Genomic DNA, 14,895 nt, shown 5'->3' with positions numbered 1-14,895 from the left:
TGTCTGCATTACTCAGCCTTACTTTGAGCCGGGGTCCTGTGTTCAAGTGCTGCAGTGGGTGATTACTAAACCGTGCTTTGTGGTGACGACAGGTGCCTTTCACAAAGCGTTGCGTAAGTGCGAAAGTGTGTGAATGCCTCCTTCCTGGGCTGCCTGCACCTGAGGGAGGCCCCCGCCGCCGCCACCATCCCTGTGCTCACTTTGACAATCAAACCCCGAAGGTCCGGCCACACCGTGTTGGGCGGATGATTGTCACAGACCACAGCACTCCTGCTCTCCTTGTCAAGGGTTTATTTCATCTGCTAACATTCATTCCTGACCTAGACAAAAACAATTAGATGATTATGACTTGCTTTTCCATCACCAACTTGTTTGTCTTGTATGAATAACCAAAAGATTTCTTCTCAACACTTTTTTTTTTTTTTAATAAGAAGCTATAAATAAATAAAGCTTTAAACACTCCTGGGTTCAAGTTAAACACTTCCAGTTCCCAAAAATGTCACAGACTCATTGCTCGGACAGTTCTGCCATCCCTGGTTCCTCCTCTGGGAGGGGACGTTGCAGTGTGTGGGGAGTGGGCTGTCTGCTCCCTGCGCGTTGCCTCTGTCCTCTGGGCCCTGGGCAGAGCCCCTGGGCGGGGCACCCCTTCTGTGGGGCCCCAGTGGGGGGCAGCGTTGGAGATGCTGCAGGCATGAGGAACCTTCACCTCCATGCAGGCGGCCTGAGCCGAAGTACTGGACTGGAGGCTCGAGGGGCCTAGGGGCACTGGCAGCTGGGGCTGTCTCTGGCACCTTGGCCTGGGTGCTGGCCCCAGATGGGACCACTTTCCAGATGCAGCAAAGAAACCAAGAAGAGACCCCTGTTTCCATGTGAATTGGGACAACGGATCATAAGTTAAAACATTCCAATATGTACAAAACAGATCCTACACTCAAGCCTGCACACACAGGAAGCCCACCTCGAGGAGGGCCGGGTGCCCAGGGACTGGGGCAGAACAGGGCCGAGCTTTCCATGTATGCCCTGGAATTGACCACCTCCTGATGGAGGCCACAGCAAGCCCCCAGCACCTGATGTGCTTGTGCAGGATCCCAGAGTTCTCATGAACGCGTCCCACCTTCCTCCCTGGAGCATGCCCATCCCAAAGGATGAGTGTCAGAACAGATCCCCCATGCTGACCTTCACTACCCCTTGAAAGAACCACTAAATCACCTGGATGCTCGCCTGCTCAGCATGACGTACCCACTCTGCGGGGTAGTCCTGGGACAGGCTGGCATGGTGCCCATCCCAGGCTGCTGACCACTGCCCTTGGACTACAAGATGAAGTGGTCGGTGTAGGAAGCAGGAGGTATGGGCACCATCCCTATGCCAGGCAGGCAAAGACTAAAGGCTGCTTCTTCCTGGGTGGCCACCTCATTTGCCAGCACATTAGCATTTCGGGTGCTGTGGAAGCTTCCTTGCTTCCACGCCTCTGTGGTGGGCAGCTGTGATGGCTGAAGAGAACCTGGGGCAGGGAGGAGACCCTGGTAGAATCTGCCCATGAGGCTGCTGCCCTCCAGCAGGCCAGCCCTGGCCCTCACTGCCCTTGTGCCTGTAGGCACGTGTGGGTCCTCTCCTGGAGAGACAGGGCACTCATCCACCTCGGGTGTGGGACTCACACTCTGCTCCCAGAGCCCAGGTCTTGGGCCTCATGTGGGGAGAGCACCCCCAGAGGAGACAGTGGCCTGGCCTCCTGGAGCACAAGAGGGGTAGGGCAGGGGGGATGTTTCTACAACGGATATGGAACATGGCTTCTCCAATCTGCAGGGCTGCCAGGACCAGGGCCTGACCAGCTCACGGGCAGGGGGTGGGCAAAGGGAAATACAGGGAGGGCCTGGGGTGTGAAGGGCCGTGTATGTGGGTGCTAGGGAGCCACCGAGAGCATTTCTTCCAACTCTAGTTGAGAATCTGAGAGTCTGAGCCCCTTCTCCTGGCCATACAGAATCACCATGGCCCCAAGATATGGTTCATGGGCAGCATGCAGTCTGCCGTGCTCTAGCCAATGGAGGCTTGATTGTACTTTTGCACATGGGGTTGTGGGAACAGTGGGGTATGAGCCCTGAATAAATGTCCAAGCGATGAGCCCGGGGCCAGGGACAGTCTACCAAATCTCAGAGGGTCCGAAAGGTAAATGGGGCAGGGGAAACTCTTCTCCTGTCTAGCTGGTCTGGCTAGGTGGTCACCCCCAAAGGCCAGTTGGGGGGAGGCTTGGACACAGGTGGCAGCATCCTTGGACACAGCCTTCCCACTCCTGGGATGCACTCTGCTCACAGAATGGGGGGTAGTGCATGTGGGCCCATCTCCCTGCAGCCCTCCTCAGCCTGAGGACTAAGGGAAATGGTGGGGAGGGGCCCCAGATGGTGTGCTTTGATCTCCTGACCCAAAGCATGAAGCCAGACTGTGCATTTTGACCTTGGGCCAGAGAGAGCGTGGGCTTCCCAGGGAAATGACTAGAGTCTTCTCGGCTTCAGGCAAGGTGGGCCCTCACCATTGAAGATGGGTAAGCTAGGAGCTCCATTCCTGAGGACACCTCAAGGGGCTCCCTGTGTGCCCAGGGAAGGGGTTCACTCAGGCCCAGGGCCACCGGGGCCACCAGAGGCCAAGGGACTGCCCGGGTGGCCTGAGCCTGGGAAGGTGCCTGGAGCTGGTGTCAGGCCGCTGCTGGCCTGTGGTGGTGAGAGAGCAAGCAGGGGTGCACAGTGGGTGTAGGACGCACTCCTGGCGGGGCGAGTCTCATCTCCACTCTCTTTTTCTTGTCTTCAGACCCCTGGCCGCTGGGAGTGAGCTGAGGCCAGGAAAACAGGGACGCCGCCTGCCCCTGGTCCCTGCCTGGGGCGTCCCCTAAGCATATTCTCCTCCGGCCTGGGGGGAGTCGCACTGGTTGATTCCTCACAGCCCTGGTCTGGGAGGGAACCGTGAGAACCAGCCCCGCCGGGCGCCATGTCCCACTCCCTCAGCCTTGTTCAGCACGCATCTACCTTCTGGAGAGCGCATCTGGGACCCTCTTCCCGCCAGAGTCCTAGGGTGGGGTGGTCTGTCTGTCTCATTTCACCTCCCCTCTCCCACCCCCCGCCCCCAAGGGACCACCCCCCCACGGCCGGCCACCACTACCACTTCTCAATGATGTGGCTCATGTAGTCCTCTGTGGGCACTCGGCCCGGTTCCTCGGCATCCTCCCGCGGCAGCGCCTCCTTGGCCCGGTGCAGCAGTCGCTCCTCCCGGCTCTTGAGGCGCTGCTCCCTGCGCTCCAGCTGCCGCTTGTACTGGTAGCGCTGCTGGAAGAGGTCCTTGGCGTAGTCGTAGAGCTGCATGTCCAGGTCGTTGAGCTCCTCAATGCGCCGGATGGTGTCCTCGTCCACCTCCACGCCGCCCGCCCGCGTGCTGTTGTACTGCATGAAGGGCCGGATGAACTTGAGGTTGAACGTCCGCTCGAACAGGTACTGCGTCTTGCGCTGGAACTCCGTCAGGCCGAAGAAGGCCATGCCCCGCAGGTTCTTCTTGGCGCTCTCCAGCAGCAGCTGGGCCCGCTTGCCCTCGGGGATGAAGGACAGGTTGTAGCAGCCCACCAGGCTCAGGTCGGCCAGCATGCGCACCTGGCGGTTGTTGGCCAGGTTGTAGGGGCAGTCCATGAACTCCTGCAGTGTGCAGCCCGACCAGTCTGTGCCCTCATAGCAGGGTGGCAGCTCCTCGGGCGTGGGCGTGCGCCCATCACACATGTGCAGCGATGTCTTCCACGTGGCCCCCCGCTGCACGTGCCGCCACTCGCTCAGGTAGCGGGACACGGGGTCTCGCAGCAGGGTGATGTAGTAGAACTTCCTGTAATGAGACGGGGACAGGGGGTAAGGTAAGGGCACAAATCTGACTGCTTTGGGTGTATCCTGGGGGGGGCCAACCATTATGTCCTCCAAACAGCCACTTCCGAGTGAGAAACCCAGGATCGGAGAGGTGACCTAACCTGCAAAGGGTACACAGTCACCCTCGTGTCTGTCAGCCATGACCATCATGGTGTCGTCCCATAGCGCCTGGCCTCAGTGCCTCCTGAACCCTGGGCCCAGGGTCTTCTCCTGAGCCCCAAGGCCGCCCTCCTGTCTGCTCACTCCTCAGGAGAGACAACCTGTCTTTGCGCTGCGGTGGGGCGGAGTAGGGGGCCCCAGAGCCGATGCCACCTGGAACCAGTGGTTTAAAGAGCTGCTCAGTGGTTGGCTAGGTGCTGTTCAAGGGGCCACTCGGCAGAAGTCACTCACAGTCTCAGGCTGCACGTGCAGGCCTGGTCAGGGCCTCCAGCAGGCTCACTCCACCCCCGCTCCAGTGGGGCAGGGGCGCCAGTAGACCACCCAACCCAGGATCCCCGGGTGACCCACCATTTATCATCTTGTGCCCCAGGAACCGCTTCCACGCCAGGAAGTCCGGCATCCCTCCAGATGCCACCTCCCCACGTTGTATGCAAGGGGCATCCACACCATGGGAGAAATGACTCCCTGTATGACAGGCATGTCCCTGCCCAGCAGGATGACTGGCCTGATGGCACTGGGACACAGCGGGCAGTGGGGCAGCTGCCAGATGTTCCTGTGACAGGCCTGGAGTGGGTGGGTCAACCCGACAGGTTATTCCTGGAAGCCTCTCCTCCAGGGCTGGGAGAACTGGCTGCCTGTGCCTGGTGGAAGGAGTCCCAGGCCAAGGAGCGCCACTCTTGGGGCGGGGAAGCTTCCGGAAGGAACTGCCCCTCTCCGCCCCAGACAGCGGCGTGAGAGCGCATCCACACTACCCCTCCTCACTGAAGCCCAACAAGAGCACCCAATAATTTCCCCACCCTCACACTGCCCCCCTGCGAGAGCTGCAGGGGCACAAAGCACCTCGAGGGGCCTGCTGGCAGTGTGCTGATCTGACTGCACAACTCCCAGGGGGCCCTGAGGGGTGGGCATGGCAACTGGCAAAAGCAAAGGTGGTGGGGTACAACTGCAGGTCAGCCCAGGCTGAGAGGGGAGCATCTAGAAAACTGCAGGGGAGCAGTTCTGAAACACCTTCATTAGGGGCCTCGGGATCCCCCAAACAGAGCCAAGGGTAGCCAGCCAAAGGCTCCGGGGTGGGGTGGGGCAGCAGGGGGAAAGACTGGTCCTTCTATGCAGACTGCTGAGGAGACAGGGCAGCAGTTGGCCATCTGACATTCCCTGTGGCTCCCACTGGCTGGTACTGGGCCACCCTAGGGACAAGGCAGACAGTGGAGAGCACCTGGGCAGTGGGGGTCAGGGGCCTCTTCCTCAGCAGAGAGTGGAGGGCAGGACGGCAGGCATCCTGACCGCCAACTCCTCCCTGAGGCCTGGGGTCTGCTCTGTGATCTCCGCCTTGGGCCCTCGTTCGCGCTGGAAGCGCCCTCCCCACGTACCGGGCCCCAGCCTCGGCACTGACCGCTTGCTTCAGGTGCTCCAGCTCCTGCAGTGTGGGGAGCCCTGCACCCCACATCTGACCCCAGCTCCTGTGGGACACACTTTGGAGGCTCTTGCTGCCCTTGGCAGATGCACAAAGGACCACCTGCATCCTCCTAGGCCCTCTGTGGACCTCCTTTTGACCCTCTCCCTGGCTCCTGGGGAGAAACCCCAGGGCCTTGGAACAAGCTGTGTTCTCTTCCCTCTCTCTCTCATCAGCTGACTCCGGCTCATCCTTCAGACCTCAGGCGGTGCCACCTCCGTGGGCCTCTGTCCCAGCGGTAACTTCACACTGACCTCTCAGCTCACTTTACCAGAGCCTTCCTCTGGGGAGGGAGTGGGCAGGAAGGAAGCTGGCTCCTGTGTGTGTGCTCAGAAGGGCCAACATGACTCCCTAGGGTCGAGACTGAGATGATCAGAGGATCCAAGACAGAAGGCGCCTCAGGGAGGTCACCTCACACAGCACCTCAGCCCCCAGTGGAGGACACCAAGCCTGAGAGGTTAAGCCGCTGCCTGGAGGTCCCCAGCGGCTTCAGCACTGGGGTGGGGTGGGTGGCCTCTCCTCTGCAGACCCTGGTTCGGTGAGAAAGCCCCTAAATGTAGCCAGGACAAGAAACGTCAGTTCATTTTAAGGGTCAACTTTCTAGGAATGAAGTAGAAGACATTTATAAATCCTGACCATGTCAGTGCTTCTGAAGAGTCCAAGACAGACACACAGGGATGCACCCAGAAACACACCTATGAACAAACACAGCCCCACGTGCAGGTGTCCGCTGCCTGCCCTGCCGGGTCCTGCATGTGCCCTTAGGCCCTAAGGGCAGGCTGAGGGTTATGGGGACTTTCTCCACTCCTGGAGGCCTGGGGGGCCCTGATCACTCACATGGAAATGGGCCAGCCTGGTAGTTCCTCCTGAACACAGAAAAGCAGAGTTTGATGTCAGGTGTCAACTGATAGAGAGGCTTGTCTACTTGGTGCCAGCCAAGGCCAGCTGGAGTTCAACATGGCCCCAAGGTGACCTCTGAGGGCAAGAACACACCGTGCACACAGACCATGGGCACCCCTCCCAGCATGTGCCCCCACAGTCTTCAGGCTGAGGTCCCGTGTCCCACGACAAGGGCAGGCCTGGCGGAGCCTCAGCTGCTCCCACAGCCTCACGGGTCCCTGTGATGGGAACAGGGCCACCAGCCCTCCCACTGCTGGTACCTCCAGGTCCTGGGGAGACCAGGTGTGGCTGTCCCCGAAGCCCTTGGCTGTGAGTCTCTCCTGTTGCACTGATGGCCATCGAGGTAATGGTTACCCAGTGACCTACAGCTACCATCTGGACAGCCAGGACTGGTGGGAGTCCTGTCCACAGAGGCAGGCCCACCTGCTTTTCAAGTCCCTCTGCTCCTAGCCCACGAGGATGTGTGACTCGCCCAGGGTCACACAGCAAGTCAAGAGGCAGGACGAGTTCAGGCTGCTTCCTCGAAGCCGTGGTGTGAGCTGCCCTTGTGCCTGGTTAGATAGCTGGGCTACCAGGGTGTTTGAGGGCTTAAGGCCCCATGGGTGGGGTCACTGAGGGGTCTCCAAGGGTACAGTAGGTGCCTGGTGTATCTGGCAGGTTCCAGAAGATGTGGATGAGTCTTCTGGTCCTTGGAGCTTCCTGTTTGTGGTCTCTGGTGAAGCCTGAGAAGCTGACTCCCCCTGAGCCTCTGGGGCTCACGTTGACCCCATAGCACCCTGTGCACCATGTGCATGTTAAGCGGAGTGCCTTCTCTCCTCACTGCATCCCTGGATGCTGGCCCAGTTGGGATGGATGCTATGGTGACTGGGAAGGGCATCAGGATGGATATGTGGCACCTTCTCTGTGCAGGACATTGCCATGCCCTGGGGAATGTGCCCCACCATTCTGTCCCCCCCACAGACATGGCCTATGGTGGAGAAAAAGGGCTCTTTTTCTGCTGACCCCTTGAGCAGCCCCAGGCCACTCCCCAGCTCTCGTCTGGACAATGCGGGAGCCCCTGCAGATACACACACCCATAGTCTGTTGGCCTCCTCAGGAACTCATGAACCTGACGCCCACCTCCACCTTGTCCACCCCGGTCCTCACTCACTGCTGCCATGACACAGCAGGCACCTCTGGCTACAGGCCTGTACCCATGCCGTCCTCTGCCCAGGTGCCCTGCTCCTGTCTCCCTCACTCTGCCCTCCCTGCCCATTATACACGCCACCAGACACAATGGCTGTTTATGTTCTGTTTATTGTCTGATGAAAGAGGGAATGGGGGCCCTGTCCAGAAATGAACAGAGGGCAGAGTGTGGTGTGAGGCAGAAGAACGCCCCCAGATGACCGACCACACACCACATAAGGCAGCTCTCTGCCCAAGATGTGACCTGATGTACATTCTATGAAGGTGCCAAGGGGCTCATGACTCAGGGATATGAAGAACTGGGCAGGGGCCAAACAACAGTCTGCACCCTCACTGTTGTCCCCAGCACCTGCCCTCCCGTGCCCAGAGAGCTGCCACCAGGCTAATCTAGACCCTGCCCCAGGGCACAGTTCTTCCTGCACTGACATCTGGGGTCCCCCTAAAACAGGGGCTTTCTGCCTATCACTCTCCAGCAGGATCTGTCCATTCAGGTGGTCCCAGTGCCAACCAACAAGGTTTCCAGAAAGAGGGGAGTGAGGAGGCAGAGGGGAGGAGTTGAGGAAATAATGAGAATTGGAGTATATAATTCATTTAGCCTGAAATGGCTCCCCAAGTGCCTAGCAAGTGAATGTGGGGACCAGACCCAGGATTAAAGAGATGACCCATGCAGCACCTGGACAGAAAAACAGATTACATAAAGAGGACTGGTTGTCATAAAGGGACCCACTTTCTCTGTAGCAATACCGTATGCTACAAATCAATGAAGCAATGGCTTCAAAATGCTGAGGGAAAATGACCCGTGACATGTCAGACCCCACCCAGCCATCAAGCAAATGTGAGGGGAGACTGGAGATATTTCAGACATGCAAAAACTCAGGACATTTATTTTCCATAAATCTTGTTTTAGAAAGATATTGGACTAGGTATCTTATTTAGTAAACAATAACAACAAAAAATTTTGCATGGGAGACAGGAACTCCAAGCCAGGAGAGAGATCGAGGGTGTCAACTGTGCATCGCACTGGGCCTCCCAGGAGCAGAGGGGCAGGGGTTCCAGGAAAAAAGGGGCATGGACAGATTACCTGCTGCATCAGAACATTCGTGGAAAAAAATTCACATGGAAAAAACTACATTTATGAAGATAAAAAACAAAGCAAGTAAAAAAAATAGGGCTATCATTAATTCCAGGAAAAAACAAGAATATAAAAAAAGAACATAAAGCATTCTATTAGGCAAAGGAAGTAAACAATGCTTTTAGAGACATCACGATGTAAACAGTGACTACTGATTTAATAAAAACTTGAGCTTTTTACTCTACTTGGAGGCTGGGTGGGGTATGGAGAAGGATGTGCAAAGGTTTAAGAACATTTAATCTTCATCGACCAAAACAAAAAGCAAACAGATAATGTTTAAATCAATAAATCAAGAAAGAGGACCATAACTTATTTAGAACTATGGAAGTAAATACATGAAGAATACTGAAGAGCTGCAAGTGATAATTTGGGGAGGATGGAAAGGAAAAGCAGATCTGCTGGTTTTTACTATAAGCCTCCTGGAATGATTTGTCTGGAAGCCTGTACGTAGATTATTTTAACTAAAACATTAAAAATACAACAATGAGGAAACTGCCCAAAGAAGCATATGGAAAGATGCTCCCCTTCATTAGTCATTGAGGAAATGGCACATTGAGCCACAGTGTAATACCCACTAGACAGGCAAACTAGAAGCAGGCCAATGCCAACTGTAAACAATTGCTTATGGGACGTGAATTGCAGACAGTTTTTTTATTTTTAAAGAATTTTTTTTTAAAGATTTTATTTATTTATTTGAGAGAGCGAGAATGAGAGAGAGAGAGAGCACACGAGAGGGGGGAGGGTCAGAGGGAGAAGCAGACTCCCTGCTGAGCAGGGAGCCCGATGTGGGACTCGATCCTGGGACTCCAGGATCATGACCTGAGCTGAAGGCAGTCGCTTAACCAACTGAGCCACCCAGGCACCCATGAATTGCGGACAGTTGTTACAGAGTGTCTTCACTGAAAGCTGAAGGCACACGTACCATGACCCGTGATTCCTCTCGTAGGCACACGACCCAGGGAAACCCTGTTCCAGCACACTGGGTGTAGGTAAGACTGTCCATGGCTGCCCTGTCAACAACCACCCCAAATGTCTGCTACAGTGGCTGCTGTGCATAAGCAGCGGCATATTCTTCCAATGGAATACTGCTCAGCAACGCAGATGAACTCTAGTTACAACAGCTCGGGTCAGTTTGACGGATAAGATGTTGCAAAGAAAAAGCAAATTAAGAAAATTCAATAGAGTATGATGATACTATTTATCGTTTCCAAATATAAACACAGCCACAGAAAGTACTATTTAGTGATACATACACAAATGTTGAAATTATTTAAAAAAAAAGTTGATGAGGTGATACACACACAAATTCAAGGCAGAAGTTGGCCTCGGTGTGTGCTGGGCTGGGCGGGTGCTGGGGACAGCACTAGTTCATGGCGGCTTCCAGGGCACCAACCACTTCCTTAAGGCAGGCAATGGGGGGGTGGGGGCTTATGTTATGTTTTACTTCTTACAAACATTAAGCAAATGCCTTTGTATGTTTATAAAACACTCTGTGATAAATAGCAGTTTAGGGGCGCCTGGGTGGCTCAGTCATTGGCGGTCTGCCTTCGGCTCGGGTCATGATCTCAGGGTCCTGGGATCGAGCCCCACATCGGGCTCCCTGCTCGTCGGGAAGCCCGCTTCTCCCTCTCCCACTTCCCCCCCTGCTTGTGTTCCCTCTCTCGCTGCGTCTCTCTCTGTCAAATAAATAAATAAAATCTTAAAAAAAAAAATAGCAGTTTAAAAAAAGTTTTACAAACCAAACCAAGATTCTCCTTAGCAGGCCTTGCAGGTGTCATTTCTGTCAAACGAGGAGCCTCGGTTCTCCAAAGTGCACCAGTCCCCTCTACATTTGCTCCCATGCTCCCTCTGCCTGCAACCCACCCCCCTTTCTACTTGTTAACACTACCACAGCGAGTGGGGCACCCCTATGGGCATCTGCTTTGGCTTGTGAGCTAATCATGCATCAGTGAGCGGGCTGCTCTGTGGCCTCTCTAGGAAGGAACTGCAATTTTCCGAAGCTGGAGCATCCAGTTGGTGGTTGGCTTCCCACCCAGGAGGGCCTTGGGGTGCAAAAACAGGGTCAGCTCCACTCTTGGGGCTCCCCTTCAGCACTGCCAGTCCCAATGCAGGGACCCTGTTTAACTGACTTGGCTGGCAAGTGATGGATGCTATTTTGGGGTGGCAAGCTCTGGCACCTTCTCTGAGCACAGTCCTAAACCATGTCCTGGCCTAAATGGGTGTCCATGGGACCCTGACCTTCAGGACAGGTCTCTGTGGAGCACAACTGCCTGCTCTGCCCTGGGACAGGCCCGGAAGGTGCCCAGTGCACGGCCCAGCCCAGATTGTCCTGCCTGTGGCTGGGACACTGCCAAACAGGGCACATACTGGAACTGGAGGGGTGACGAGGAGGCCCTGCCCACATCTTCTCCTCTGAAGCCTCAGGCACAGGGGGTGCTCACCGCCACTCATCCAGTTAGTGCCCTGCATAGCAAAGGATACAAACTGGCAACGCCCCCAGGTCCGTCACACCAGCAACGGCAGCCATGGTCACTGAGGCTCACAGCATGCCAGGCATGGCCCGGTGGGGGGGGCGGGACAGGCCTTTCTCCCCTTTCACAGAGGACAAGTTCCAGGCTTAGAGGCAGGCTATGGCTCTCAGTTATTGTGTCCAAGTGCTCTGGGCTGGGTGGGACCCACAAGGACAGTGGGAGGCGACAAATGGGGGGAGGGTGGAGGGTACTCCTCCCAAATGGGGCAGGGTCAGGGGGGCTTCTTGGAGATGGTGGGGGCACAGCCTATTGTGACTTGAGGGGGGCAGTGGAGGCTCAAGGTGCAGGCAGGGCCAGACCAAGAGGGGTCTTGTTCATTTGATAGGAAAACCAGCTCAGATGGGTAACGGCATGGAGTGCAGCATTCACATGGATTTTAAAGATAAAACGTGGGACTTCAGAGAAATTTTATGCTGTGAAGTAATTCTAGTCTGCATGGGCTGCAATCACTACTAAGAGCCCACAGGATTTATTGCCTGTACCATGCATTCTTGTGTTTGATTACTTAGATTTAATGCTTTCTGTGCACTTAGCTGTTCTGACATTTTCGTGTGCACTGGTTTAGCGCATCTCACAATCGTGTAAGATCCTAGTGGGCAAGGAATGTGTCTTGTTCCTGAGTCCAAACACTGCTGTCAGGGTGTTGGGTTGTAGCAGGGTGCTACAGTTGTCCTGTAAAAACTCAGGACAACTCTACCCCTGCTGTCTGGGAGCCTTGCTTTGTTGACAACATAACACAGTCTCTGGAAAAATTCTGCAAGGTGCGGCGAATGAGCTCTGAGTTCCTTCCTGGAGGAGGAGGTGGTGGGCAAGTGGGTGACAGCCGAGAGGCGGCTCCTGCTCAGCTCTGGGGCTCGGATCAGGGAGATGGCACCTTCTCACTGTCCTCAGGAGGCCCTCCCCCTCCCGCCACCTGCCCATGGGCATCAGGCAAGTCAGCCCACCACCGTCTCTGTATAGCTCAAACTTTATCAATTATGTGACAACTGCGCTCGCAGGGGTGAGGTGAATGAATGGTCAAAGGCCAGAGCCCGCATCTGCCCCCTTGCCCCCTCCCACGGGTGACACCAGTGGCCAGAGGCGGCTTCACTTTCCCTTTCCTGCCCCGAGAGTGTGGGGTTCATCTGAACCCCATGCCTGAACCCACCCACTCCCGACCCTCCCCTGGCAGCCCAGGGCTGACCAGAAACCAGACTTTGAACCTGGCTCAGGCAGAGAGAAGCCCTGAGCTGGGTGAATGCACAGGATTCTACGGCTGGGTAAAGGGCCAGTCGGGCTTTAGCTTTGGGCCCTAACAAGAAGGGCTGGGATGTGGCAAAGCTGTTGCAGAATGTTGGCTGTGCGTTGGCTACCCAGGAGACGTGTAAGCCAGGGAGGGAGGAGATCGTAGACACCCACCACAGACTGCCAGAGCAGAGCCACTTGTAGGTGAAGATGTGTGGAAGAGCCCCTGCCAACCCCCAAGCTGCACTCTGTGATCGCCACCCAGCAGGCAAGTGTACGATTAAGGGGCTGCTTTAGGATGGTGAGGTTACGGATTCTTGCTAACATTTTATTATAAAAATTTTCAAACTCACAGCAAAGTTGAAAGTCAAGGGAACACCCATATGCCCAAATGGGTTACTTTAATATTTTTTTTAAGATTTTTTATTTCTTTATTTGTCAGAGAGAGAGAAGGAGAGAGAGAGAGAGCACAAGCAAGGGGAGTGGCAGGCAGGAGGAGAAGCAGGCTCCCTGCGTAGCAAGGAGCCCGATGCTGGACTCGATCCTAGGACCCTGGGATCATGACCTGAGCCGAAGGCAGACGCTTAACCGACTGAGCCACTCAGGTGTCCCTACTTGAACATTTTTATACATTTCTGTATTGTCTACAATGAGTGCACACTGTTGAAATAACTGAAATAAAGAACAGGCATTATAAAAACATCTCTGCTGCCTGGTATGGGGTGCTGGTGCACGGAGAGGCCACAGGAAAGGGCCAGTTTTGCGTTGTTCATCCTCTGGGACAACATGTGAGCTGGATGGCATCTCAGAGGCACGGGCACGCTGCCGCTCACCTTCCTGGGCTGCAGGCTTGCGCAGCAGGAGTTTTGTGAACGAGGGTCCAACCCACCAGTCTCTAAACTCATGCCCTGAAATAAAGGCAGATTTGTCTAACCAGTGACAACAGAGCTGTAGCTCCCTAATTGCGAGTGAGGACACTGTCATTTACAGCCAGAATTACAGTCTTTGAAAGAAAAAAAAAAGATATACTACTGTATTACTTCTGGATACATAGTCACTGGAAGAAAATTAATGCCATGGGTCACAAGAGCCCCTGGAGGACCAGTTCCTTTTCCCCCCTAAGGTTGACCTTTGGGGGGGGTCCCAGAGTGGCCAGGGAAGCTCCATGAGGGGTACTCATGCCCCCTTCCACCCCCAACTGTGTACTTTGGCCTCTCAGGGTCCAGGAATCCCTATTCGTGGGGACAGAGGCCACACTGTGAGGCCAGGATCTACTCTTAGAAGTATCTGGGAATTCAGAGGGAGGACTGAGGAGAGCTGGCCCGAGTACTCCAGCCCTCGCTCACGGGCTGGCTGGGGCTGGTGTGCCAGGAGCCCTGCCTCCCCAGAGTCTTGCTCTGATTACCGTCTCACCCAAGGGCCTGTGGGGCATTGCAGGGCAGGGCAACCGGCGCCCCCACCAAGGCCTGGGTCCGCGTTACAGGAAGGAAACGACAACCTTCAGGGTGGCCGGAGCAGGGAGCCATGGCCTGACCTGCTGTGGTTAGCTCACTGAGCTGAGCCCCAGCAGGACTGCTTGCTGCTGACTCTAGGCCAGGTGCTGGTGGCCCCAGACCCACACCTGACAGTACCCAGCAGCCCAGTCCTGCTGTTCTCACTGGCCTGCTGGACTTGGAAAGGGTGACCTGTACACCAGGCCACCTCTGGGGAATGGAGCTCATGCAGTAAAATGACCCAGCACAGAATCCAGATGGGGGATTTACCGCCTTACAAAAATGCAAGTCTGATTTTTAGCTCTGATTCCCTGAGATTGCCCTCTGTGGGGCCGGCGGTCGCCTCCTTCCTGTGACAGGAAGAGGCCCACAGGTGCAGCTCCCCAGGGGGAGCACCTGGCTGGCTGGCTGTCAGCTGGGTCACCCTTCCTCTCTGAGCCAGGATGCTCATATGCATCCTCAACAGGGCCTGGCTGGTGAGCAGTGCAGGCCGAAGGGAGAGGGAGCAGAGTGGGAGGGAGAGGTGAGGCCCTCTCAGTGATGGCATGGGCAGTGGGAGGATGGACAGGAGGAGATGGGCCAGTTCCTAGGCAGTACAAGAGTGAACCAGCACCTGACGCAGCAAACGGATTGTCCACTGGCTCTGGCCATGACTTACCTCCCTGCACCACACCCAGTGCTGTGGGAGCAGGCCCCACGTGGCACCTGCAGCGGAAACCTAGATCACCAAATGCTGAGCTGGCAGTGGCAGGCTGGGGAGCCCCCTCTCCAAATGCATGGTAGAAAATGCCTACATAAAGCCATCCCTTTCTTAAGTAACGTGTCCACAAAGCAGCTGTGATCAACTGACTCTGCTCCCAAAAATACCTGGGTCTGTGATCAGGGGCTGTGAGTACAGGCGTGGCGACTTTCCGCCCCTCCTCCCAGT

At 55.7% G+C, this 14,895-nt stretch overlaps 1 protein-coding gene across 1 annotated transcript in view; it reads right to left on the bottom strand.

Moving 5' to 3' along the window:
- Nucleotides 1-276: 276 nt before the first annotated feature.
- The window catches only part of HS6ST1 (heparan sulfate 6-O-sulfotransferase 1), a 44,453-nt gene continuing 29,834 nt past the window's right edge, over nucleotides 277-14,895 (bottom strand). The window contains exon 2 of the mRNA XM_027589211.2: nucleotides 277-3,852. Coding sequence (XP_027445012.1) covers nucleotides 3,144-3,852 — 709 coding nt within the window. The 3' untranslated portion in view covers nucleotides 277-3,143. The remainder of the gene's footprint in view (nucleotides 3,853-14,895) is intronic.

The sequence above is a fragment of the Zalophus californianus genome, chromosome 3 (assembly GCF_009762305.2).
Source record: "Zalophus californianus isolate mZalCal1 chromosome 3, mZalCal1.pri.v2, whole genome shotgun sequence".
NCBI classification, from domain to species: domain Eukaryota; kingdom Metazoa; phylum Chordata; class Mammalia; order Carnivora; family Otariidae; genus Zalophus; species Zalophus californianus.
The sequence above is the reverse complement of the archived record's forward strand: the minus strand, read 5'-3'. Positions and strand labels throughout refer to the sequence as shown.